The sequence below is a fragment of the Amphibalanus amphitrite genome, unplaced genomic scaffold, assembly GCF_019059575.1.
Source record: "Amphibalanus amphitrite isolate SeventyFive unplaced genomic scaffold, NRLGWU_Aamphi_draft 001680F_arrow, whole genome shotgun sequence".
In the NCBI taxonomy this organism is placed as follows: Eukaryota; Metazoa; Arthropoda; class Thecostraca; order Balanomorpha; family Balanidae; genus Amphibalanus; species Amphibalanus amphitrite.
Genome location: NW_024883173.1, coordinates 4,418 through 30,357, shown reverse-complemented (window position 1 = coordinate 30,357; position 25,940 = coordinate 4,418). Strand labels below are relative to the sequence as shown.

The 25,940-nt window shown below is 50.9% G+C and overlaps 2 protein-coding genes across 3 annotated transcripts in view; one reads left to right on the top strand and one right to left on the bottom strand.

Annotated features, from left to right (window-relative positions):
* Positions 1–1,375, bottom strand: part of LOC122374605 (UBA-like domain-containing protein 1) — a 38,180-nt gene extending 36,805 nt beyond the window's left edge. Inside the window, exon 1 of the mRNA XM_043353438.1 lies at positions 1,205–1,375. Within this exon, the coding sequence (XP_043209373.1) occupies positions 1,205–1,312 (108 nt within the window). The 5' untranslated portion in view covers positions 1,313–1,375. The remainder of the gene's footprint in view (positions 1–1,204) is intronic.
* A 276-nt stretch (positions 1,376–1,651) lies between these two features.
* Positions 1,652–25,532, top strand: LOC122374604 (ecto-NOX disulfide-thiol exchanger 2-like). Of its 2 annotated transcripts, XM_043353437.1 has the most exons (20): positions 1,652–1,678; positions 4,523–4,645; positions 4,943–5,075; positions 5,480–5,484; positions 7,623–7,712; positions 8,180–8,389; positions 8,947–9,074; positions 9,451–9,546; positions 9,991–10,117; positions 10,471–10,667; positions 10,879–11,013; positions 11,499–11,650; positions 12,002–12,090; positions 16,369–16,475; positions 18,613–18,729; positions 20,437–20,583; positions 21,356–21,495; positions 22,272–22,384; positions 22,842–22,968; positions 24,490–25,532. In XM_043353437.1, the coding sequence occupies exons 2-20, from the start codon at positions 4,546–4,548 to the stop codon at positions 24,590–24,592; spliced, it is 2,316 nt and encodes a 771-aa protein (XP_043209372.1). In that variant the 5' UTR covers positions 1,652–1,678; positions 4,523–4,545; the 3' UTR covers positions 24,593–25,532. The 2 variants fall into 2 exon arrangements, with proteins under 2 accessions (XP_043209372.1, XP_043209371.1); XM_043353436.1 differs by lacking the exon at positions 5,480–5,484 and having other exon boundaries at positions 4,943–5,080.
* The last annotated feature ends 408 nt before the right edge of the window (positions 25,533–25,940 follow it).

Below are 25,940 nucleotides of genomic sequence, written 5' to 3'. Positions count from 1 at the left end.
CACCGGGGAAGGAGTGGCCGACAGCGTTAGAAAACAGCGGGTCATTATTGATTCAACCTGACCTACTTTCTCACAGAGCACAACATACCTACGGAGAATAAAGCCAAACAACATAGATACAGAGCTGCTAAACCTAGCACTCTATACTAGCCGATGCCAGTATGAGTACCCGTACGCGTTCTGTCAGCTCGCCGGTGTCAGCCAGGCCCCAGTCAACTGTCAGTGACAGACGTGACAGTTCATGACGCACACTGTGTCACAAACTGGGCCAGCGGCGCGTGGCGTTACGCCCCGGCCAGACCTAGCAGCAGTGACCTTTGATCGCCAGTCGGACGGACCAAGAGACGGCAGACCACACCCGGTGGGTCTGGACTGGGGTCCCTGCGATGTCCCGCTGTTAGGGAACCAGCACGGATGACGGAAGCCAGTAGCCAGTGGAGAATTATTGTTTGTTGGGTCTTAGGGAAGCATAGCCAACAGTTGGAGAGTGCACAAATGACAAAGTGCTCCATCAGGTGCATAAGAAAGGCATCCTTTCTAATGCTGAAGAACCCGGGGGCCGGAAAGCCCCCCCCCCCTCACAGCACCCGAATATGATAAAAATTAGCCGTGTTCTACAATGCAAAGAAAACTAAGATTTTTCTTATAATGTATTAGAAGTTTGATTTAACCGTACAACAGTAAAGGAGAAAACGAAATATAACGTTTTTTTTTTTTAATTGGTGTTTCTTCAGAGTGTGGGAAAGCCAAAGGGGGGTTGGCCGCAGCGTTCCGGATCCGCCTATTGCCGCCTATGAGGTGTTGCAATAACTTGAACCGGCAAGAAGGCCATCAAATCTACGTGTTTAAAATTTGAATCGCACGATATCGTACGATTCAATATCGTCACTCCCGTCCCAACCACACTCATCGTCACCACGGATTTCCCGAAACAGCGATTTGGATTGGGCCCCGCTGCACTGTATGACGTCACTGCCTACGGCGTCATCGGCGAGAGTCGAGGTAAACAAACGGCAGCCATGTTGTTCAACAGTCGACTACACAAAACAAAACAGCAAACATTTTTTCAGCTAGATAACTTGTGTCATCAGTCAAAAATTGTTATACTCTATACAGCCTAAATCAGGGAAGAGAAAGCTGACGGTGCGCACGGGCAGCGACGGCGTGGCCGGCAGCCATTATTCCAATGACTCAGCAATCTTACCTCGAATTGCCAGTTTGCACCTTGGAGAAGCTGCCTCGCCTGCTCTCTGGCACAACCAGCAACCATAACAAACTGATTCACCATCACTTCATTACGAAGAGAATCCATTTTGATCACAATTCGAGCACTTTTGTCGGACCGTCCTCGCTCGACCAGCCACGGAGCACGACTGTTTTCGTTCTTGAGAACTGACGTCACACCAAAACATGTCTGCGATTGGCTAGTAATGTACGGTTTTGTTCAGTCTTTACCGAAATTCCCATGAGTAAATAGTAAAACGAGTTATAGATTTGCTGTTAAATAGTTTTGTTTGCATTTAACTTAAATCTATAAAAAATATTTCAACATTGTTCATTGAATCAAAACAAAATACAAGGAAAAAATAAAACAGTGATGATTTCTATGATAATAATTCCAGCACTAGGTACGGAAAACATAAAAGTATTCAAAGCTGGGACGCGGTGATCGTCGCGGGTAGACGCATAAATCTAAATACTAAAGAGCTTTAATTGGGCTCGAGGATCTGATAGAATTGCTCGTGAATTTGTTCTATATATTCTAGGGGCTTTCTATTGGCATTCGGGTGTGTGCATGGCATATAATTGCTTCTTTGTGGAGTCTTGGGCATGAAATGATGTTGGCTTTGCCAACAGCAATTTTTCTATTCTAATGCATTTCCGGAAATACAATTTTATTCTCATACTGGTCATACAGATATAATGAATATGCATAACATGTCATTGCAAATATTGATAGGTCCAAAAGGCTTGCTTACAAATGCTGCAGGCGGCATGGACATTGACATCAGCACGCCGTTTGAGATCAAGATCATGGCTTGCAGGCTAGCCCAGAAAGGCAGTCTCAGATGCTGTGAGGGACACTCACCCAAACATATCCTTGAACTCCAAGAACTTATATTTCAATTCCTTATATAGGTAGGCACTGCACTGTTGTTTGACTTCAAGCAAATTCCTTAGTTCTTAGTAAGAAGAAGCAGTGTTAGTCGTAAAGCAGGTATCACACTTGTTTTTTTTTTGCAACCAAGGAGAGGCGCTATGCCCAGAGGTGCTTTCTAATTAAACTAAACCACACCTAACCAAAGCTGATCTAACCTTACCTACAACCTTCAACCTAAAACCTACAACCTAAAACCTACAACCTACAACCTACAACCTACAACCTAACCTACAGCACCTCTCCTTGGTTGCCAAAATCAAGTGTGATGCCTGCTTTACTACCCAAGAAGTTTGTTTGAAGAACTTAAGTCAGTAAGCTGCAAACTTCCTGCCTTAAGTTGTTACACTTTTACTCTGCTCTAAAAAAAAAAAATGACAAATGTTTATCAATTTTGGCTGCTGCGGGGGGGGGGGGGCACTGACAGGCTCCTGCCAGGAGCCTCTTGGAAGGAGCCTGCCAAGAAGCTCCAGGCAGATCCAGGAGACTCTTAGCACAGGCTCCTGGATCTACCAGTGCCAAGGCTGCTGTGCAAAGTATTGTATACATATTCTGACATTTTGCAAGCATTAATTTGGTTTGTAAGGCTGGCATCTGCACAGCCAACCAGGCTGGAAATATGCATTAGCCTGAATAAACAAGGTGAAGGGTTTTGTTAATAAATCTATAAATTTTTTAACTGCTCTTGTAATCAGAAAACAATTATGGGTTAACAGTATTTTATCACCTTTAAATGAACTTTGAAATGAACCCTGTTAGACATATTAGTGTCCGCTTCCACATCATTGTCTTGAACAGCACTGTGCAAGCACAGCCTAGGACCAGCAGTTTGCTATGTTAGGGCCTACACTTCACCTCTTAACCCTCGCCCGCACATGCCATTTTCCCATCCTAGAACGCACATGGGGGGGTGGTTGCCACCCCCCCCCCCGCGCCATTTCGTTCCTGTTGGAGATAGAGCTTAGCAGTAAAGACCAAAAAGATTCTTTGGGAAGAGACGAATCCAATGATACCCAGTTTTACCTTCTCAGGTCAGTCATTGACCTTCCAGGTCAGGTCAAACTAAAAAATGTTGCTGTTTTGGGTCACCGTTGAATATCAGGTGCGCTGCTTATCAAATACCGATGACGATGCTGTTTTCTGGTGCCAAGCCAGCTAGAACCTCTTTGTCACACTATCCGACCAGAATTTTGCTGCTGAGGTCATTTCAGGTCAAGTTAGGTCAAGGTCAATTATATGTGTTTGTATGTCTGTGTGTGTCTGTGTGTATACTGATGTGTGCACCGATTGTTTTTGGGTCCATATCACATGAAATCATGATCTGAGAAGCTTTTACCAAAAATGCAGTCAAAAAACTTCACAAAAAGTAAATTCAGCTTGCCTAAAACGCAATTATCTTAGATGACCTAGGTTGACCTTGACCCTGACCTTGACCCCTGTACATCGTCGAACAACATGTTCCATGATAGGTGGGAGGTAAGACTGGCAAAAAAGGCCGAAATCAGGGTGTCAAAAGCTCACAAGGCCCATGGCAAACGCAACATGTTGAGAATTGGCCATTTGGGTCATGACATGACCTGAAAAACAAGGTCATATCTCCGAAACCAAAAATCACAGAAACTTGAAATTTTCAGTGGACATCAAGAAAGGATAGACGAGCAGCTATACGAAAAATCAGCCTTCTAGCTCTAAAAATGTTGAGTGCAGAGCAGAAAGACTGCCTGGGGGGGGGGGGTGGCAACCACCCCCCCCCCATGTGCGGGCGAGGGTTAAAATCTACTTTTGCCAAGTAACTTTGCTTTGCACAGCAAAATCTAGTAGAAATTGCGTGTTTCAGTGTGGAACCTGCTTATTTCCTTAAAAGTTAACCCATTTTTCAAAAACTGTTCATCACTACGATATTGATGTTTTAGGTGTCACTGTGCAGTTAAAGTAGATATATAAATAATTACAAAATGTTGTCAGTTTTGGCTGCTGCTGCTGTGGTTGCAGTATAGTGGCTGCCCTAAGTAACCCTTTCTGAGGATCTGCCAGGCCAGTAACTAGGTAAAAAATGTGTTGGTGAAACATGATGTAGGTATTTAATCTAAACAGGAGCATACTAGATATATGCACTTGAGTTGTGCCTGCCTATCAAATGGTATCACTCATGTACTGAAACCAATGTTGGTGCCAGTCAGTCCTCAGCATCTCTATCAATGTGCAACAGCAAAGATCAAGATACCCAGGGACTGGGAACACCACATTACGTCTGATCTTCAATAGACCTTTGAGAATCCACATCAATGTTGATTTGATATGCAGTTTCAATGTTTGTTTATGCTCAATGTCATATTATTGCTAACAGCATTTCTTATTCCTCAGATCTGTGACATCCAGCAGTAACCATGTCTGGCTATGGAGTGGGTCCTGGACCAGGCAACAACAACCAGCCTCTGGAGTTTGGCAACAGACTGGGAAGTGGTGCAGCACCATCCGGGGGCACCAGTAAGCTGCCAGATACCTACCTGGGCTTTTTGCTTTATATATGTTTGCATTTCAGTCAATGAATGAGGAAATATGAGTAGAGTGAAGTGTGTGGTGACAATGTGGCAATATGCTAGGTAGTGTTGCTTGTCAATATCATAGTATGTGCTGCTTATTGCTCATACTACCTGCTTATCATATTGTGCTTAAGATTTATGAGCTCAGCTCATTAGCTCATCACAGCTGTTTCTTTCTTGGCATACTCTTCAGCCACCTGAACGCGACCCCAGAACCCTAACTTCTGTTTGTTCCCGACAGATGGCTCTCCTGACACGTCTGACCGGCGCGGTCCCCGCTCGCGAGGCGGTCTGCGTGGCGGCCGCTCCGGTCCCGGCCGGGGGTACCAGGACAACGGGGGTCCGGACGGCGGCGGGGACTATAACGGACGTAGGGGAGGTCAGTGGGGGACTATAACGGACGTAGGGGAGGTCAGTGGGGGACTACAACGGACGCAGGGGAGGCCCGTGGCCAGTGGGGAACTATAACGGACGCAGGGGAGGTCAGTGGGGGACTATAACGGACGTAGGGGAGGTCAGTGGGGGACTACAACGGACGCAGGGGAGGTCAGTGCCAGTGGGGAACTATAACGGACGTAGGGGAGGTCAGTGGGGGACTACAACGGACGCAGGGGAGGTCAGTGGGGGACTATAACGGACGTAGGGGAGGTCAGTGGGCGACTACAACGGACGAAGGGGAGGTCAGTGGGGGACTATAACGGACGCAGGGGAGGTCAGTGGGGGACTACAACGGACGCAGGGGAGGCCCGTGGCCAGTGGGGGACTATAACGGACGTAGGGGAGGTTAGTGGGGGACTGTAACGGACGTAGGGGAGGTTAGTGGGGGACTGTATTGACAAAGGCAGACAACTCCACATGGGCTTGGCTATTCTGTGTCTTTAGTCACAGAGAGTTAAGAAGAAAACATACGTCAGGGTAAAATGGGAATAAAATTTTCCGTCAGAAATCACACACCCACGCACACACCAGGCACTCAATGCACACGTCATACGCAATCAGATCACCGACAATAACAGCCTCTCGGAACCCCATCAGAAGTGCGCCTTTACTGCTTTCTTAAAACTGTCCGGGTCGAGATCTAAAAGGGCAGCGGGCAGCTGGTTTAAAAGCGCGGTCGCTTGGTGTGAAAAGGCCCGCTGCCCAGCCGCAGTGCGCGAAACCGGTGGCCGTAGGCGACGGTCATTCCGGGTGGTGCGGTCACCACTGGCCCGCGACCCAGCGTTCGTGGCGAACAGTGAGGCGAGGACGGTCGGTTCACCGCGCACAATCACACCGCGCGCGACAGTCACCGCTACGACCCGGTACATGTCACTGGCCGATTTGAGGCGCAGGTCATCCCGCGCGCGAGATACGTGGTCGTACTTTTTGAGGCCGGTTATAACTCTTGTAGCGAAGTTAATAATTTTGAGAAGTCTGGCACAGTTATCGGCAGAACAGTTTCCGTAAACAGATATGCAGTATCTCACGCGCGAGATGACCAACCCCTCAACAATAGTTTTCAGTACGTGCTGCGGGAGGAAATGCCTCAGGTGGCGGAGACCGATCAGGAGGCCGGTACAGTGGCGAACCACGTCACTGACGTGTGCGTCCCAACTCAAATGACGGTCAAACAGCACGCCAAGGTTTTTGACTGTCCGTCTCTCCCGAACAGTCCCACCACCGACCCGTACGCTGACAGGGGGGAGGTTACGGGTGTTCTGACGGGTGCCGAGGAGAAGGATTTCAGTTTTGGACGCGTTGAGTTTTAAGCCATGGGCATGGAACCAAGCAGACAAGGTGGAAAGGGTAGATTCCATGCGTTGGATGAGGTCAGGAAGATTGGCTTTGACATCGGACAACAGGATTTGGGTGTCGTCAGCGTACTGAGTCACATGGGCGTCCGGTGCGTGCAGGCTGAGGTCGTTGTAGAAGATGGTGAATAGGAGAGGACCAAGGACGGATCCCTGGAACACTCCCGTGGTGATAGGAAGGGGATTTGAGACCACTCTGGCGCCGGAAGGAGAGCAGATGGAGACTGACTGGGAATGACCATGGAGATACGAAGAAAACCAGGATGTGTCAATGTTATATTGCTGAAGTTTGCTAAGGAGCAGAGAGTGTGGAATAGCGTCAAAACATTTGCTCAGATCCAAGAGGCACAGGAGGGAAAGGTGGCTACGGTCCATGTTGGAGAAAATACTGTTAGTAACAGAGAGCAGAGCGGTCTCGGTTGAATGGTGGGGACGGAAACCGTGTTGGGATGAGGATAGGAGATGATTGTCGGACATATAGGCATACAGCTGTCGCTGCACCACACGTTCGACAATCTTGGCTATGACGGGAACTATGGATATAGGACGGTAATTGGAGGGCAAGGAAGGGTCGCCGGACTATAACGGACTTGCGTTGGTAAGAATAACGGTGGAGACTATAACGAACGCAGAGGAGGTAAACGGGGGACTATAACGGATGCAGTGGGGGGTCAGGACGGGGGTGACTATAACGGTCGCAGAGGAGGTAAGAATGGTGTTGGCGACTATAACGGACGCAGGGAAGGTAAACGACGACTATAACGGACGCAGGGAAGGTAAACGACGACTGTAACGGACGTGGGAGGAGGTCAGCTACGATGACTGTCAATAGAGTAGTCTCGCACTGTGTCTTACGCTGCAGTTTGGTTTAATCAGTAACTTGAATGGTTTATCTTATTTTTCATCCTTGCATATTCACTTGCTGGGACATGTCATAACCCATCCGTCATCGATCATGAAAAATGTTGTCTATCTTGTACATGGTTGCGTTTCTGCTCCCTTTCTCTATCATAAAAATTGGATTAGTTTAAATAATATTGTGAATCCACGGCCTCCCACTATTTTTCCAGCCTTCTCTGTTCCCAACAACAACTCACCCCCATTCACCGACGCCCCTCTGTGTTCCGGCAGACGGTGGTCGGCGCGACAGGAGCCGCTGGGAAGGCGCGCCCGGCGGCCACGGCGGCGGCAACATGCAGGCCGGCGGGGGAATGGCGCCAGGTACGGGCTTTGGTGCAATATGGCTGAAAGGGGGATCCGTGACTGAAGGCCGAAGGGTGTATATACATAGGCAAACAGCGCCTAAAGTGTACTGTAAATGTCTAGTTCGAGGCTTTGCTCGCGGGTAAAAGTATAAATCAATTCGCAATCAGTCACACTGACTGCTTCTGATGTCATCAGTGATTATTATGACTGACTTTGTGACACCACCATCAGGTGTGTGACAGCTACTGCAGTTACCATGACTTTGACTCATTCTGCCGATCGTGTTCTCATTAACGCTATCAACACCTGTAGTTGACTCCCTCTCTGACTCTGCCCTGACTCTGTTTGCCCTGACTCTTTCTGCCACATACTCCTGACTTCCCTCTGTGAACTCTATCTCCTTTCTGACTCTGTCTTATGTTGTCCCCACACTTCTTGACTTCCCTCTGACTCCACCCCCCCCCCCCCCTCCTCCTCTCCAGGCGGCATGTCGGGCCTCCCAAACAACGGCGCCCCGCTGCTGCCGGCGCCGCCCGGCCCGCCGCAGGCCATGGTGGGAGGCGGACCCGACCAGATGGCCATGGGAGGCGGCGGAGGAGGACCGGTCGGCGGAGGACAGTTTGGAGGAGGCCCGCAGATGTGGGACATGCCGCCGCCGGAGCAGCAGCAGCCGCAGCCGCCGCAGCCGCAGGGTGAGAGAGGAGGGGGACGTATCAGTACAAACTGCCGCAGGGTAAGGGAGGGGAGGAGGGATGTCTTGGGACCCTGCAGCCGCAGGGTTAGGGGGGAGGGAAACTAGCGGCCGCCATAGGGTCATAGAGGAGGGATGATGTCTCAGCAGCTACAGCTGCAGCAGGGTAAAGAAGACGTGAGGAGTGATGTCTCAGCCCTGTTAGGGTGAAGGAGGGGAATGAGAGATTTGAGCCCTGCTGTCGTGGTAGGTGGAGGGATTGATGGACAGGATGGGACTGTCTCAGCTCAGCAGGGTGAGATAGGCAAGGGAATGGATCATCCTGTGTGCTGTGCTTCTCTGGTAAGGTGAGTGAGAAAAGAGTTGATGGTGGGACCGCCTTTGGATATGTATGCATTTGAATGTGTGTAACATTTTCTCCTGCATTATACAGTTTCTGTTTGTAATTGTCGACTTGCCTCCATCATGTGACTGAGAGAGGCGTAAAAATTGTCCCAAATAAAAGTGCTGTTGCCGCAGTTTACAACAGTTCCAACATCTTTGTATTCTCGGCGACAGGTCCTAGCATGATGGGCTATAACATGGGCGGCATGGACATGAACAACATGGGAGCCATGGACATGAACAACATGGGCGCCTTCATGGGCAGCGCCGGCGCCGTCGACCCTAGCATGATGATGACCACGGTAAGGAACGGACCAGGAGAAGGTGAGATATCAGATGGGTTTGGGGCGGAGAGCGGGACAATGGATGTGGCCAGACGTTTAGCCCTTGTTATCACACATTGAAGCTGCCCATACTGTTAGTGGGTGCTCAATGCTAGATCAATCGAGGCTCATGACTCTTACGTATGGGATGCTCTGTCTTATTTCTGTTCTGGGTTCTGATATTTAGAAGGCTGTAGCCAGGTTTCATGTTAAGCATGTATCACTGATACGACCAGCTGGCTTGTGCTGAAAAAAAAAAACTGAGTTATTGACATCCATTAATTAACTTTTGCTGCAAGAATACCCGCATTTTATGCTCGATGAAATGAATACTCTGACCTTTTCTGTGTTTCAGGGCCAGTATAACCTGTTACCAGCCGGGATGCAGCAGCCGCTCTACCCCCAGTTGCCAGGCACCTGGATGCCAGATGGAAACTTTGTCCCAATCAAGGTCAGTCAAGATAAACAGTGAAGTTTCGAGACCATAGGGACATGATGCGTGTGGAGACTTGTTTACATAAATAAGGATCCGTTTTGCCTTAATTTTAGCTTCAAATGCGATAATGCTGGCTCACATTTCTCCTGTCTTACTTTCTAGGAGCTGATTTTTACTTTGCTCAAGTTGCTGGCAATCTTATAGGCAGCCGTGTTTGCTGAATGAACATGATTTCTTCATTCTATGTCATAGGCAATGCAAAACGTCACTTGTTACCGGCAAAGAGTCTCTAACCGATTGCTTGGTTAATTCTTCCCCTAACTCTCCCCCGTCGCCATCCCCAGGAGGTGATCACGTGCAGTGAGTGCGTGCTGTACCCTCCGAACCCCAACGCTCGTCCTGGAAAAACAGCCCCCTAACTGTAAAACAGCCCCCTTACTCCCCCGTCTTCGTCCCCAGGAGGTGATCACGTGCAGTGAGTGCGTGCTGTACCCTCCGAACCCCAACGCGCGGCCACCAATGACCCGCGAGCGGCCTCCCGGCTGCAGGACAGCATTCATTGGAGGACTGCCCGAGAATATCACAGGTGGGTGACGCTGAGAAGAGAGAGGAGGGATGAGATGGGAATGTTATATGTGGGTGAAGGAGGAAGAAGATGGGGACGTAGAGAACATCACCGATATTATGAGCCGGCAATTAGGGAGGGAGGCAACATCACCGGCGAATGACGGTAATGGGGCTGGAGAAAAGAAGATGATGTCAAATGCCGTTGGTGCGGAAAATGGAATGCTGGAAGAGAGCAAAGGATGGACAGTAACAGTCTTGTTGAAGCCTGTAATTGTTTCATGTCCCTTGCCCCACTGTCAGAGTTCAAGTTTATAACAGACGGTCCTTGACCCCCTGCGCCCCCCACCCCCACCCCCCACCCCACCCCATCAGAGGACATTCTGCGGGACGTGTTCCGCCGGTGCGGCGAAATATCCAGTTTGCGGATGTCGCAGAAGAACTTTGCCCACATCCGCTTTGAGCTGGAGGTGTACGTCGAGTATGCCATCATGCTCTCTGGCTACAGGATGAAGATCCGGGACGAGACGGACGCCGCCAACACTGGCAGGCTTCACTGTGACTACGCTCAGGTACGGGGATTCGTGTGACCATGTAAAATTTAGATATAGGGTGGTGCTGTGACTATAATCACAGGGGTAGGCGCAGGGGGTTGGGGCATTGTTATGCACTCAACTGGTACGGGGATGGCAGGTCTGTAGCCCGTGACGACACATACGAATGGGAGTGTCAGCAGCAGCAAATAACCCGACCTGATCTGACCTGACCCGACCTGACCGGCAGGCCCGGGACGACACATACGAGTGGGAGTGTCAGCAGCGCGTGCTGCAGCGGGAGATGCGTCATCGGCAGCGTCAGCTGGAGGACATGAACCGACCGCCGTCACCGCCGCCCGTCAGCCATTACTCGCACCACGAGGTGAGGGGGGGAGAGAGAGAGAGAGAGAGAGAGAGAGAGAGAGAGAGAGAGAGAGAGAGAGAGAGAGAGAGAGAGAGAGAGAGAGAGAGAGAGAGTGAGTGAGTGGGTGAGTGAGTGAGTGAGTGAGTGAGTGAGTGAGTGAGTGAGTGAGTGAGTGAGTGAGTGAGTGAGTGAGTGAGAGTGAGTGAGTGAGTGAGTGAGTGAGTGAGTGAGTGAGTGAGTGAGTGAGTGAGTGAGTGAGTGAGTGAGTGAGTGAGTGAGTGAGTGAGTGAGTGAGTGAGTGAGTGAGTGAGTGAGTGAGTGAGTGAGTGAGTGAGTGAGTGAGTGAGTGAGTGAGTGAGTGAGTGAGTGAGTGAGTGACAGCAAGGCCCTATGTACCAGTCTTGGCACTGTCTTGGTTGGCAGTCTCGTGGCAGGTTGTCTAGATTCTTCAGTTCATATTCCCCCCGCTGTGCTGTAACCTCCAACTGCTCCTCCGTCTCCAGGCGCAGCAGCTGCTTGAGAAGATCAAGGAGGAGTCGACGTTCGGCGAGTCGGTGCAGCTGCTGACCACCTGGCTGGAGCGGGGCGACTGCAACAAACGCACCGCCGGCAACTTCTACTCCATGATACAGTCCACCAACTCGCACGTCAGACGGTACGGGAACGGGTGTAGGGGGAGTCAGACGGTACGGGAGTGGATGGGGTGCAGTGAGGGAGTCAGACGGTACGGGAGTGGATGGGGTGCAGTGAGGGAGTCAAATGATGCGGGAATAGGGCTTTAGGGAGGGCTTTAACGGGACGGAATAGAGGGGGTGGAGGTAGGGAGAGTCAGACCGTACGGGAAGAGGCGGGGCTTATGAGGGCGCCGTGAGACGGTACTAGAATAGCCCCTACTCCCCCCTCCCATAATTATAATTGTCCCCGACGTAGTATGCCATTAATCCCTTTATTCTTGCTCCCCGCCTCCCCTTCTCATCCTCCCCCTCCCCTCCCTCTCTCCCGTCAGACTGATGTCGGAGCGCAGTGTCATCGAGGAGGAGCTGGCCAAGATGAGGGAACAGGCGCGTCTCCGTCAGCAGCAGGTCATCGTGCAGTGTAAGTGGACGGGACAGAGCGGGAGGACGGGAGAGAGCGACGGAGAGGCAGGTAGGTGCGCCGGACAGGACGGGGGCGATCGGCAGGGGGAGGGCAGTAGAGGAAAAACTCGTCCCGAATGAGGCGTAGGCTTTGAAACGGGCTACGTGTAAGTTCATTGCAAAGACTCCTTATATACAGTATAACGGGCTTCAGTGACTCGTGCAATACGCGTCATCGATAAAGCGTTTTGTACTAGTGCACCCTGTTTTACTGTAGAGAAGAATCGCTTGCAGTATAATCAAGTAGCCAGAAGATCTTTAATATTTCACTCTTATTTACCACGCTCTTTTTTTTTTGCAAATTTATTCATGTTCTCATATTTCGGTCTTACATGATGTTTGTATCGCTATTCGCTTTCTCAGATGAGTCACGCACTCTCTAGAACCAGTCGGTTGCGTTTAGACCGGTCTTCCCGCTGCTCTGCCTCTCGCTGGATGGATCTCTGCCCTCCTCGTGGCGGGCCGCTCTGCCGTGCAAAGGAAGAACCACGTATGTCATTTTTTGGTCAAAAATGGTTTTTTATACCGATCGATAGCCCAAGAAACGGAGCATTTGGTTATGCGAATTATATTCACAAAAAGTTTTTTGAAAATACTTATATTTCCAAAAAACATTTTCCAAAAAACGTATGTCATATCCAAGGGTAGACAGCCAAGGAAAAAACACGTATGTTCGGACTTATCGTGTCCAAAGCACGTATGTCAAAGCTTTCTTGTGTAAATGATTTTTTATTTCTTACCAATGAAAACATACGTGGTTTTGCCAGATATCTCCTCATCATGGGTATCTAAAGATGTTAACGCTCGCGTGGTCAAAACACGTATGTACGGACATTCTTGCTTGAATTGCATTTTTCAAGCACATAAATGAGAACATACGTGGATTTGCCTACTATCTCCGGTAAGCCGACGACAGCGGCACCGACCCCACCGACGTACTGACGCAACCAGGGGACGCAGCAACGGCCATACCGACGGCACCAGGGGATGTGGAGTCGGCCCTACCGACGGCACCCGGGGACGAGGAGTCGGCCCTAACTACAGCAGCAGGGACGCGTCACCGGTCCTACATACAGCACCGGGGGGACGCGGCACCGGCCACACCGGCCCTAACGGAGGACACGTCACCGGTCACACCGGCCCTGCCGGGGGACGCGGCACCGGCCTGACCGACGGCACGGGGAACGGCCGTACCAACGGCACCGGGGGACGCAGTACCGGTTCTACCGACAGCAGTTGGGAACGCGGCATCGGTCCTACCGACGACACCGCGGGACGCAGCACCAGTCACACTGGTCTTAGGGGAGGACACGGCATCGGCGATCCGGAAGACGCGACACTATATAGTGCTAACTACAAAAGCGGGGGACACGGCACCGGCCCTACCGACGACACAGGGGAACGCGGCACCGGCACCGTCACACCGGCCCTGATGGAGGACACGGCCAACGACGTGTCAACGACCATGCCGACTGCACCGGGGGACGTAGCGCAGGTCCTACCGACAGCACCGGGGGACGTGGCACTGACGCCGTCACACCGGCCCTAACTAACGGAGACACGGCACCGGCCACACCGGCCCTAACGGGGGACACACGGCCACACCGGCCCTAAGGCCCGCCCCACACGAGTGCGATTTTGATGCGGTACGGTTGCGGTGCGGCTGCCGCACGTCAGGCATGCGGCTATCGTGCGGCAGCTTGCAGCGCTGCGCGTCATCCATGCGGCGAAGAACGCCATCCATAACGGAGGGCACGGCACCGACCACACTGGCCCTACCGGGGGACGTGTCAACGACCCTACCGACGGCGCCGGGGGACGCGGCACTCGTCACACGGGCCCTATGTAGATGTGGACACGTCACCGGCCCCACCAGAGGAGGCGGCACCGGTCCTACCGACAGCACCGGGGGGACGCGGCACCGGTCACACGGGCCCTGCCGGGGGGACGCGGCACCGGTCTTAACGACAGCACCGGGGGGACGCGGCACCGGTCCTACCGACAGCACCGGGGGGACGCGGCACCGGTCTTAACGACAACACTGGGGGACGCCGCACCGGCCGCACAGTCCTAACGAAGGACGCAACACCAGCCCTGCCGATGCAGCCCGAGGACGTGACACCGGTACTAACGAAGACACCGGGGACGCGGCGCCAGTCCTACCGGGGGACGCGGCACTGGCCACAGTCACACCGGCCCTACCGGGGGGACGCGGCACTGGCCACACCGGCTCTACCGGGGGACGCAGCAACGGCCCTAATGGAGGACACTGCATCGGCCCTACCGACTGCACCGGGGGACGTAGCGCAGGTCCTACCGACAGCACCGGAGGACGTGGCACCGGCACCGTCACACTGGCCCTAAAGGAGGACACGGCACCATCACTTCGGCTCTGCCGGGGACACGGCACCGGCCACACCGGCCCTAACGGAGGACACGGCACCGGCGCTACAGACGACACCGGGGGACAGCGCGGGTCCTACCGGAGGATGCGTACAGTGGAACGTGGCACCTGCCACACCGACCCAGTATTCTTCCACCGGCCCTGGAGGGGGGGGGGGGGAGGGACGCGGCACCGACGCTACCCTACCGACGCAACCGGGGACGTGCCACCGCAGGGCGCTGCACCTGCCCTCCCGACGTGACCGGGGGCGCGGCAACGGCCCTTCCGGGGGATCCGGCACGGGGGGGGGGGGCAGTACTGGCCCCACCGACGGCACGGGAAGTTATAGGAATCTTCCCATGGACTAATCTGTGTAGTTTCGTACAAATTTTCGCTTATATAAACAGCAACGTTAAAACACCCAGCCCCGGATATAAATGCTAGCGATACACACGCTTTGGGTGTGGCGAAATTTGCCTAGCAGGAATCACAAAGCCACTCCCACGGCCACAATCCTCATTGGTACGCTGGCTTTTATGTTGGAAATGAACGTATGTTGCGGTGTCAAAACAATCGGTGTTGGCAAAAACACGTATGTCATCCACTGCTAGTCACATACGTTGTTTTGCCAATTACGACTGTAGTTTGAGCGCCACATACGTGGTTTAGCCACACGGAAAATGACATACGTGTTTTTTCCTTTGCAAAGTTTAATTTGATAGATCAAATTTGATGGTGGCAAAACAACGCCCTGGAGTTTTTAGGGCAGTATTTATAAATATATATTTACAACAAGGCTCATCGGAATCGCAAGGCGGAGAGGAATTCAATGATATCTTTCTTTTGTCTGTGCGAGCTTTTACACGGTTGCTACAATGAAAAACGCATTTTCGGCTCTCCTGAACATTTTTGTTTTTCAAAAAACGGTAACATACGTGGTTTTTCCTTTGCACGGCAGCGCTGCCGATCGCCCCTGTTGTCTGATATGTTCGGTAGGTGGCAGAGCTAGTCACTGTCTGTGAACACGGCCTCACGGGTCCATATGGCGTGCTTAGGACCGGTGTGTGCGAGGCCACCGGTCCGTTTAGACTCAGCATCGCTTAATCTCAGACGCCGGTAGGCCCATCTGAGACAGTTTTCCGTCATGGTTTGGATCTGTGACTATGTTGGTCACTAGAGGGTCTGTATGGTCGCTCGGTCAGTTGATTGGGCACATGCCAGTCATGGACCGGCCGCGCTGAATTGGTATGATAACCGTATGTGCTGGTATGCCGGTATGACTTTTCAGGAGCCAGGCCATAAACGGTATTGTATGATGTGCTAGGCGTTTTTGACGATAGATGAAGCTCGTCACGAGTTAAATAAAAAATCATTTGGTTTTATACCCTTATTCTATATTATTTCATGCCGTGAAATACTTCATCAATCTACAAAACCGCTTAGTAGGCATTCAAATATGTTCAGTGCGCGTCCTTTCATCTGAAACCAGTGGAGATACCCTGATCAGTAAGGGATTATTTTTGTTGTTGGTTTTCAGATGTGTTTGCATTATTCGATGGATATACCTGATATCCAGTTTTTTTTTTAACTCGAACAAATTGCGCTCCCTTACTGAGCAGTGCGTCTTCTGCACATCCAGGGTCACTTGTGATTGGTCCACGCGGCCCAAACAAGTCGCTGATAAGTCTGCTGTGTCTGTACGGTATACCTCATGTTCTAGTCTGCCAGCTTGGGGCTCACCTGAGGACGTCTGCCTGACCGAACGGTATGCACCTGGACGCTGATTGGCCAGCCCGGCGCGCGGCGCGCTCTGATTGGTCTGACCTGACGTGTACGGTACGCATTGTTTTCTAGTCGGCCAGATCGAGCGAGTTTTCTTGGCGGCCTGCCAGCAGAAGGTCTGGGACCACTTCAGCAAGGCACAGCGGAAAAACATTGAGCTCTGGAAGAAGCAGGCCTCGGTAAGAACCGCAAAAAGTCGCACGAAGGCTCATTGGCCTGTTAATTCTGCCATGAATTGCAGACATGGATTATGTTTCAGTACTGAGACGGAAAATATCCCTATGTCTATACATAGACCTCTGTATACAGAGGTCTATGGTCTATATGATCAAAAACACCTTCGTGCGGCTTTGTTAAATAACAGAATATCGGAAAGTGTGTGGACTGACAGCTTTAGTGTCTCTTCACTGTTCTGGTTCCCCTTTCCGATATTTTGCCACAGGAAGTAAGTATTGAGAATGCAATGGACGAATGGTTGAGTGAATTACCCATAGAGATATTATATGGGTACGTATAAGATCTCATGGAATCACCATCGTCAGGGCCAGGAATAGGTGTCGCCTTTTCTGGCGATGGGGAGTGGGGGGTCTTACACCGCGGTAAGTGTACATGTACGGGATGCCGCCCCAGCGCAGTTTACCTCCAAGGATGCCATTCGCCTTCGAGTTGGCAATTTCAGCCAAGAAAGCGATGCGGACGATCGTGCCGATCGTACTAAAGTTACGCTTTTTGCAGCATTCTTACGAGATCCTGGCGCATCTGGTAACCGATAACAAACAGCTGTCAGTGGATCAATTAATTGGGAATTAAGCCCATCAACGCATCGGGTAACCGAGGACTAGCGACGGTAAACGCACCCTGGTAACCGAAAACCATGAGTGACTGTCAACAAATGCAGTAATCGAGAACTAGCGTCTATCAACGCATCGGATAACCGAGAAGTGGCAACAACCAACGCAGTAGGTAACCGAGAAATAGCGGCTGTCATCAGATCTGGTAAAAGGGAACTAGAAAAAAAACGCAATAAGTAGCCAAGAACGGAGCGACTGTCATCTGATTTGGTAACCGAGAACTGGCAACAACTAACGTAGTAGGTAACTGAGAACTTGTGGCTGTTAAAAGACCTGCGAACCGAGAACCGGCAACAACCAACATAATAGGTAACCGAGAACCTGCGACGGTCTACGCGTTGGGTAATAGAGAACTGTAACGGCCGAAGCATCTGGCAGCCAAAACCAAGCGGTGCTGTAGATATAGGTAATAGGAAGCGAGCGATCCCATGACTCCAAGACTCAAGGCATCAGGTAAAAGCAGCGAGTTGCTCCGCGCCTTTCAATCTACCCGGTATAAGGAAACGAGCGGCCCACCGACTGTCAATGATCTGGTAATGAACATCGAGCGGTCGCGAGCAGGCATGACGGGCAGCTGCCGACTGTGAGAGCTACAGCTGCTGGTAACAATTCGAACAGCCGAGTAACAAGCCGCTATCGGCACCAGAAGCCAGCACGGCCATCGGACTGGAAGGGACCGAATCTGCCTGAGGGGGATGTGTCTGACTGTGGTAAGACAGCGGGCGCTGGTACTGCAAACTGCTTAACATTGGAATGACGGTCGTGTTCGCCATCTCAGCGGCACGGTTGTTGGTACCAGGCCGCGGTGTGTCTCACTCGGCTGAATTTGATCCAACTCAGGCTGGGCACCCGCGCCGAGCGGAGTACGAGACTACGGTGGCGGAAGGCGACTCGCTTCTCTCGCCAGTGATCTGTGTGACATCAGCTGACCGCAACGAAAGGCGCAACGGACTGTTATTATGGAGTATTTGTTATTTTAAAGTTACTTGTACTATCATTTGAAATGCGTTGTCCTTTTACTGGGTGATTGTCGTCAAAAATGTTATTGAAAGCTGTGTGGTAATCCGGATTAGGTGAAATACTGCTGCCTAACTTGACTTAATATCCCGTAATTTCTTCATAAGCTTTCTTTCGCCTGATGTTTCACCATTATTTACCCCAAAACCAATGGCTCCTTCATTGTACTTGATGCTTACCGATGTTTTCCTACAGCTCCTTCTTACTTGTTCTCTTTGGTGTTCCTCTTGTCGATACGGATGAACTTTTCCCTGCATTTTCGACCTTTCGTGTACCCATTTCAACCCCGCCACCCGTCTTTGTTTCCTCCCAATACCATATACGTATCAGACTCGAACCTAGCCACCAAACCTATCCTTCCCACCATAGTTATTATCCTTAGGGTCCTCAGCCGTCCCTCCATCTCAGCCAACCCACCCCGCTGACGCTCTCTGCCACGACGCCACAGGAAATCAAGAAAATCCAGATCGATGAACTGTCCGGCGAACGTGCTGACGACGAGATGGACCTCTCCGATGACGAAGAGCCTTCCAAGAAGAGGGCGCGCAAACAAGCTCAGGACGAGGTGAGCCGGGAAACTGGTGGGTGTGTCACCGCATCGGGACATCTGATCCATTTCATCGACTTTCTCAGTCCTGACCCCTGTGACCTGACCTGACCTGATCTGACCTGACCTGACCTGATCTGACCTGACCTGACCTGACCTGACCTGTCCTGTCCTGTCCTGTCCTGTCCTGTCCTGTCTCGACTGCGGAACCCCGTGATGGCGTTCTGCCGTCCCCTGCCTGCCTCTGAGTCAGAACGGTCTCCTTCAAAAGTAAACGAAAAACTGAGAACGCCTAAAAATCTGGCTGGTTGCTGTTTACTGGTCAGGTTTTATTCTCCTACACCAAGAAGATAAATTAGAATCATAGACAACTGCATTACTTAACCCGCGCCCGGCTGGGGGTCCTGGATTTCCACGCCCTGCTGGGGGGGGGGGGGGTTTGAACACCCCCCCCCCTTCTAAATCGGCTCCTGGGCCACGTAGCGATACGCAGAAGGCGGCGTTCGAAAGAGCGTCAAAAATAATGAGGAAATCACTTCGGTCAATTTTTTGGTCAGGTCAAAGGTCAGGTCACCAGAGGTCATTGAAGGCAAAATTTCGCCGATTTCCAGGTCGAATGTCGAAAATTTCCAAGAAGCCAACGCATAACTCGGGAACCAATAGAGCTACAGCGCCGCGGAAAAGCGCATTCGATAGCCCAATTAACGCCCTTTCTGAGTAATTTTCTCAGATTTGACCTAACGTCAACGGTTTTGCCTGCAGGGGGCAAAAACTGCAAAAATAGCCGATTTTTTCGGAAACTGTTTTTCTGCAATAACTTTTGACCCAAGCCTTGTACGAGCTTACTTTTACCGGCATCGTGTTCCTCTCGTCAAGACGCATCGAATGAACTATATTGACCTTGAAAGGTCAACTTGAAAATTTGACCTCAGGTCAAGGTCATGACCTGACCGGAAAGGGTCATGTTGCATATCAGTCGATCCGTATCGTCGAGCTGAACACATCTAAGGCGTTTTCATCGCTCTAGCATGCCTCTATCAAAAGTTATTTGCGAAAAACTGTTAGATACCATTCGTGACCTAAGATGACCTCAGGACATAAACAGGGGTCACGGACACTATTTTCATGTTCAGTGTGTCTAAACCACTTGTAATTCAGTGTTTGGGAGTGTCTATAATGTCTTTCGTCCAAAAGAGGCGCATTTCAATTTTATCCCATTGACTTATAATGGGGAGGTCGCAAAATTGACCTGACCTTAGGTCATCGATATCAAAATTCTGAGATATACATTTTGTACATGCTATTGCTCTTAGCAATCGCTGAAAGTTTCAAAGCGATCGGTCACTCGGTGTAGCTTTGACAGACATTGAAAGTTTTTATGAGGTGAGGTCACTTCAAGTGACCTGGTGACCTGACCTTGAATGACCTTGGTCTGAAATTTTCACAACATGTGTAGAATTGATGTATGATAAGGTGTACTAAAAACGGCGGCGCGGAGCGCCGCCGTTTTTGAGATATTCGCGAAAAACCACAAGGGGGGTGTTCAAACACCCCCCCCCCCCCCCCCAGCAGGGCGCGGGTTAATCTGGCCTAACCCCACCCGACATAACCTGACCCAACCTAAACCGCAGTAGGATGACACCACGGACGCTCTACTGTCCGCCTACGCTCTACTGCGGTTCTTCACCTCTAATGTGGCCTGACCCGTCCTTCCGCGCCCCACAGCAACACGACGCCACGGACGCACTCCGCTGTCAGCTGGAGGCCTACAAGAACGAGGCGGAGATGGTGCGCCACGAGCACAAAGAGGAGCTGGACGCCAAGGACGCCGAGATGGACATCATGAGGAAGACCATGCAGAACGTCCAGCAGGTCGGTGGCACAGACGGGGGCTGTCTCCCCGGGCGTTGGTGTCTTGGAGGGGGTTGTAAAGCGACCAATGAATACGGACCTCTGCTTGCCGAATGTTTACTTGTTTCAGGTACAACTTAGCTCAAGGTGTGAATCTTTGTCTTTGTTGAATTTAATTCTAAACGTTGTTTGCACTAAGGCATTAAATACAAAATATCTGATATGTTGCGGAATCTCTAGGAGCAGATTTCGCTAGACTTTTGATTATCGCCACCTATTTGCTTACTCTCGCTATCACACAAACCCAAAGTCTGTCATAGATTGGCTGTTAAAACCTGCATGTCATCTAACGAACATCCGCACATATCGGCTGTTTTGGGGTGGCGATGACCTCTGAAGTCTGCCGATGCTGGCAATACTGCTCACCAAAGAGCGGCCACACACACTGAAGTTTGTAATGGTTACTACCAGCTGCAACCACCACCACTGTGGAAGTCGTCCCGCCTTGTTCGGTGCACTATCGCTGAACGGTTTATCGGTGCTCTGAATCCAAGGCTGAGTCTTAAGTATGATGCTAAGATTCACCGTATGAACTTTATATCGTGATCGGTATATTGGTTTGCATAATGCAATTCTACACAATCGCTCGCACGCCCTATGACAGACCCCTCAGCATCCCACAATAAGACCTCAAGCACCGCATTTTCAATAGAACGCGCACTTGGTCTCGCGTCTGTATGAGACCGCTACTTCTCATTCCCCATCTACATATGACCCCCCCCCCTTCCTACAGCAACTGCTGACGACCAAATCACGCGAGACCGCCCTGGAGCAGCAGCTGCAGCAGCTGAAGGCGCAGCTGGCGAGGCTGACGCCGATGAAGAACAAGAAGGATGGAGACGGCAAGGAAGCGGTATCCAGCAAGGAGAAAGGGTCAGTCGCCGATATTGTGGGAGGAGTAGTAGGGGAAGGGCCGACAGTGGTCACGGTCTGTGGTTTGGTAGGGAAAGTACGAGTTCTGGGCGATTCGGAGTGGTCATAGTCAGGGTAATGGTCGGCACTGTGTGCTCTTTTTGTGACCGTTGTTCCTCAGTCTGTGGGATATGGGCACTAAGGCTGCGGAATGACACGGGTTGTGGTACCATGAAAATCAAACTGTCGCCATCAACGCGGCAAAGTGCTGGTAAAACGTGCCCCTGTTTCCGCCCATCCCAAGGCCCGTCCGGTGGCAAGGCACAGAATCGGCGGGTGCGAGGCATTTCTTTCACAAATTATCACGCATAAAGAGGGATAGATATCCTACATTTATCGTGGTTAAGCTTAGAAATGCAGTTGGCTGGCAGATTGTTCCTTTACACGTTGAAATGGCTTAGTTAATGTCAGTCTTAATCACAATGATCGACGATAATGTGATTGACTGATAAACCACTTGATGGCCTAAATCCATCACGAAGCGGTGTTTGGGCAGACATCTGTTGCAGATGCCAAGTCAACTCAACAGCTTGTTATAGGCTAATGTCGATTTCTCTTTTTGGAACCGTTTGTGTGTGTACCTTCAACCGGCATGCAGAGATCGGAATCTTGCTTCTCTTTCAACGAGACGCAAGATGATATATTTTCCCTTCCATTCAAGAGTGTTTCATTCCGGACCTCTCGACACTGTCCTCCTGCACCTACCGTCCTCCTCACTGAACTATGTCCTCCCGCAGTGCCAAGGAGGACACCTCCGGCGCTACCGAGGACTCCGAGCAGGCGGAGCGGGACGCTGCCTACTCTCCCCTCCCGGCCGCTGCCGTGGACGGCGGAGACGCCCGTATCATAGGTGAGCTACGATCGGCCGTATCGACGGCGCGGCTTCTTCGTCCCCTGGGTGGTGTTGGGTGTCGGGACTCGCACTGAACTCGGCAGCGAAATGTCGGATTGGGTTGGCCGCGTCTCTGACCGAGAAGCGCGCAATGCTGAACTGTGTCGGTGGAATGGACTGCATGTGTGCTATTTCCGCTTCGTAGATCGAAGGTGACTGCCGCACCGCTGATAGATAAAATGTGTTCTTTATTTCATCACACTATGTGTTGTTTGTTAAAAATGCGTGCTTATTTCAGGTGCCTAACATGTAGTGCAATAGCTTCCATGTCCATTTATATATTTTTAGGCATTGAAAGGTAAAAGCATTTCAATCGGCCTTGTCACAAATCCGTCTTATCGGTCACCTATTATCTTGTCATATCTCATATCTGTCCTACCCCTGTCGCACTTTGACACCACCCGCCCCGTCGCAGGTCTGTCTGCTGCGTTCCTGAACGTTCACCCGGAGGGCGCCAGCTGCGACTACATCTGGTCGTACCTGCAGCAGTTCCCCGGATACGTGCTCCTCAGCCCGCGAGACGTGGAGACCGCGCTCGGCAGGTGAGCAGCGCGCGAAAAAAAATGGCGGGAAACAGGCAGAGGTGGTGGATATTGATAGTGGATAGATTGAGTATGTTACCATGTAGATAGATTGCTAAGATAGATAGCTCAGATAGATTGTAGAATACTCGTATGGATTGCTATGTTTATGTGAAATTTTTAAGGGCTGCGTAGTGTTGACATTGCTGAGACGTCTCCTTTAATTTGGTGTTTATCATTGTGTGATGCATTTAAATTGATGCTGAAATGTCTTTTGTGTAGCTGTTATAATATGTTACGGTTAATTTGAATTGGCAAAGATAACGTAATGCTGGATTGAATGAGAAAATAGCAAAGCTGCTAGGCCTTTTATGTGCGCCATTGATACAGCGTGTGTGGTGATAGGAAATATTTGTTCTGGATCGAACAAAGAGAAACAACTGCATCCCACCCCTTGGCTAATTAATGTCTACCGCCTCTTATGTTTCACTTTAATCTCTGGTCCAGCATTCCGGGAGTCCGTTGTTTCCTCGGCGCGAGGGATGCAGTTGGCAGGGCCATTCATTGCCGACGCCAAACAAATGTTTGTTTGGTGTAATTCGTTTCTCTCGGCGGCTTGTAGAACACGGGTGGTACTAGCTGGTCTGCGCCTCTTGGCGGCAGCATAAGTCTCAATTTGACCTCGCGCCAGCATCGTGCCTAGGATGTGAGAGAGTTGAATGAATTATTTACAACCAACTGATTGTTTCGGATAAATGTGATAGGTATATACGAGTATCTCATCAATTGCAATTTGCAAGTGACTCGTGTTCCTATATTGAGCTAGTTAGCTCCAAACTGACGAGAGAGGGCCACACGAGACCCAAGAGAACTGTAACGCCATCTGCCTGCTACGCGTTAATTTTTCTATTTAAATTGTCACCGGTGAACCGGGCGTGAGAAAGGTGGGGTGGTGGGTCCGTGGTGTCATTCGCAACGAGTACTGCTTAGCGGGGCACACGGGCCCAGGGCCACCCATTCATCCATTCGGACAAAATTTATAAATAATTAAAACAAGGAACGTTGCTGAGCAAATGTAAACTTGAGTTTACACTGACGCTTTCCATGCAGTGTCGGGAAGCTCAGTGTGACTTTTAGTGTGGCTATCTGAACAAGTCAGAAGACCATCAATTGTGTTAGGAGGCGTAGTGAGGGACGTGAAGGTATCTAGACCGGCTGTAAGAAGCGGGCCAGGCTCCGTCTGGTAACTGAGTACTGACTTGTGGCATGTAACCTCCGATCGGTAGACTGTGACCCGTGCATGTTATCAACGACACGTGATGTTTGACCTCTGATCTGTGATCATTTATAACCTATCAATACCAATGCTCCTGGTCCGATACCAATGGCCGGTGATCTGCCGACCCCACTGATGCGGTCAATAAATCAATGATGATCGATTTTCATGGAATCAATGGCCACTGACTTGTGATCTGCGACCCATAAACAATACCCTGCCACCAATATCATGCCCCTGATTTCCCGTGTCGGCGCCATCCTCAGGTACGGACGCGTCTTCAAGGAGGTAGTCTCCGGCGTAGGGGCTAAACTGGAGCGCAAGTGGACATTTGTCGGATACACACCTCCACCGCAGGAGGCCGAGTGACGTCACACCCAACGGGCACCGCCATTGGCCGAGGACGGGTGACGTCATCATAAACGGTACTGCCCATTGGCCGGAACTCGAGAAATCGTCTGTCCTTCCCAGGGAACCGCGCATTTTGACGGCGAGCTTTCGACCGCCAGTCCCCAAGTATTTGGATGGTTTGGTGTTCACTGCACTTAGCACTGCAGTAGACGTGCATAGCAGCTCATGAAAACATTGTTCTGTTGCGCTTTACGAGCTTGCTGTTGGGGCCGGGTGTCATAAACTGTAAAATATGACGTCATAAACGGAAATGTATGACGTCTATGTGTAACTTTGACAGATATGACATGTGACGTCATATCGATGACCATGTGTGACATCTCGATGATGATTGAACGTGTACTGCCGCTATTCTCGTGAAGGAAACAGTTCACAGCGTATTTCAAGGCACTGCCTCGACTCTACTGACTAGCTGTAAGCGTCTGTCATAATCAAAACTGTGGTTTGTTTTGCAGAAACACGTAAAACGCTACTGTTGTGCTTATTTTAGACATTGACTTCGTAAAACATGCAGCCTGCTGTAATGTGACAAAATTACCACTGAAGTTAAACACGGAATATTTGTACAACATGTACAGTGCACCGCTGGCGGTGCGAGTTTGTGTGTGCGTGGGTTAGCGTTCCTATCGCTCACAGTATATATCGCCTTTCCTGCCACGATGTGCGTGTGATTTGTGTGTGAGTGGGTTGGTGTCCGTATCGCTCACAGCGCGTACCGTCTCTCATGCTGTGCGGTGTGTAAGCTTGTCATCAGGTTGATGGGTTTGCCTGTTCGAGTTGAAGAGCGTTGGGAAAGCCTCAGGTCTCAGTCTCGAGCACGAAGGTACGCCTGTGCTGGTGGAGCACCGACCGATAATGTTATACGTACTTGTGAGTCAATAAACGCCTTCATTATAATGTTTGATGCATTTCTGAGGATGGATTTGGACTCTGTTTTTTTCGCGCATAATATTCCACTTAGTGTCTTTTTTCGATGACACTGTCGGCAGATATTCGTCCTCCTCCCCCCACCCTCCTAGGGGGAGGCCGATCGTCCCTGTCCCCGGTACCGTGTCGGATCGCCCAGTCTGGGCAGCCGCCAGAGCACCGATCAGCCAAAACCAATCGGGCTGATGAGCCCCTCCCCCCCCCCCCCTCCGCCCCCTCGCAGATTATCCTCCCCACACCCACCCACACCGTCCCGCAGACAAACGCTGCGGCCCCCTCTGGGACACGGCCTGCCCGCCCAGCGAACATCCCCGCCCGGTATAAACTGTCGGCAGTCGTTGCTAATAAGTCGTGTGATGATGTGTGGAGTGGACTATTT

Coding starts and splice junctions, on each gene's coding strand:
- LOC122374604 (XM_043353437.1), top strand. CDS start 4,546: ATGTCTGGCTATGGAGTGGGTCCTGGACCAGGCAACAACAACCAGCCT. Junction 9,075..9,450: donor CTAGCATGATGATGACCACG/GTAAGGAACGGA, acceptor TCTGTGTTTCAG/GGCCAGTATAACCTGTTACC. Junction 22,969..24,489: donor GTGGAGACCGCGCTCGGCAG/GTGAGCAGCGCG, acceptor CGCCATCCTCAG/GTACGGACGCGTCTTCAAGG.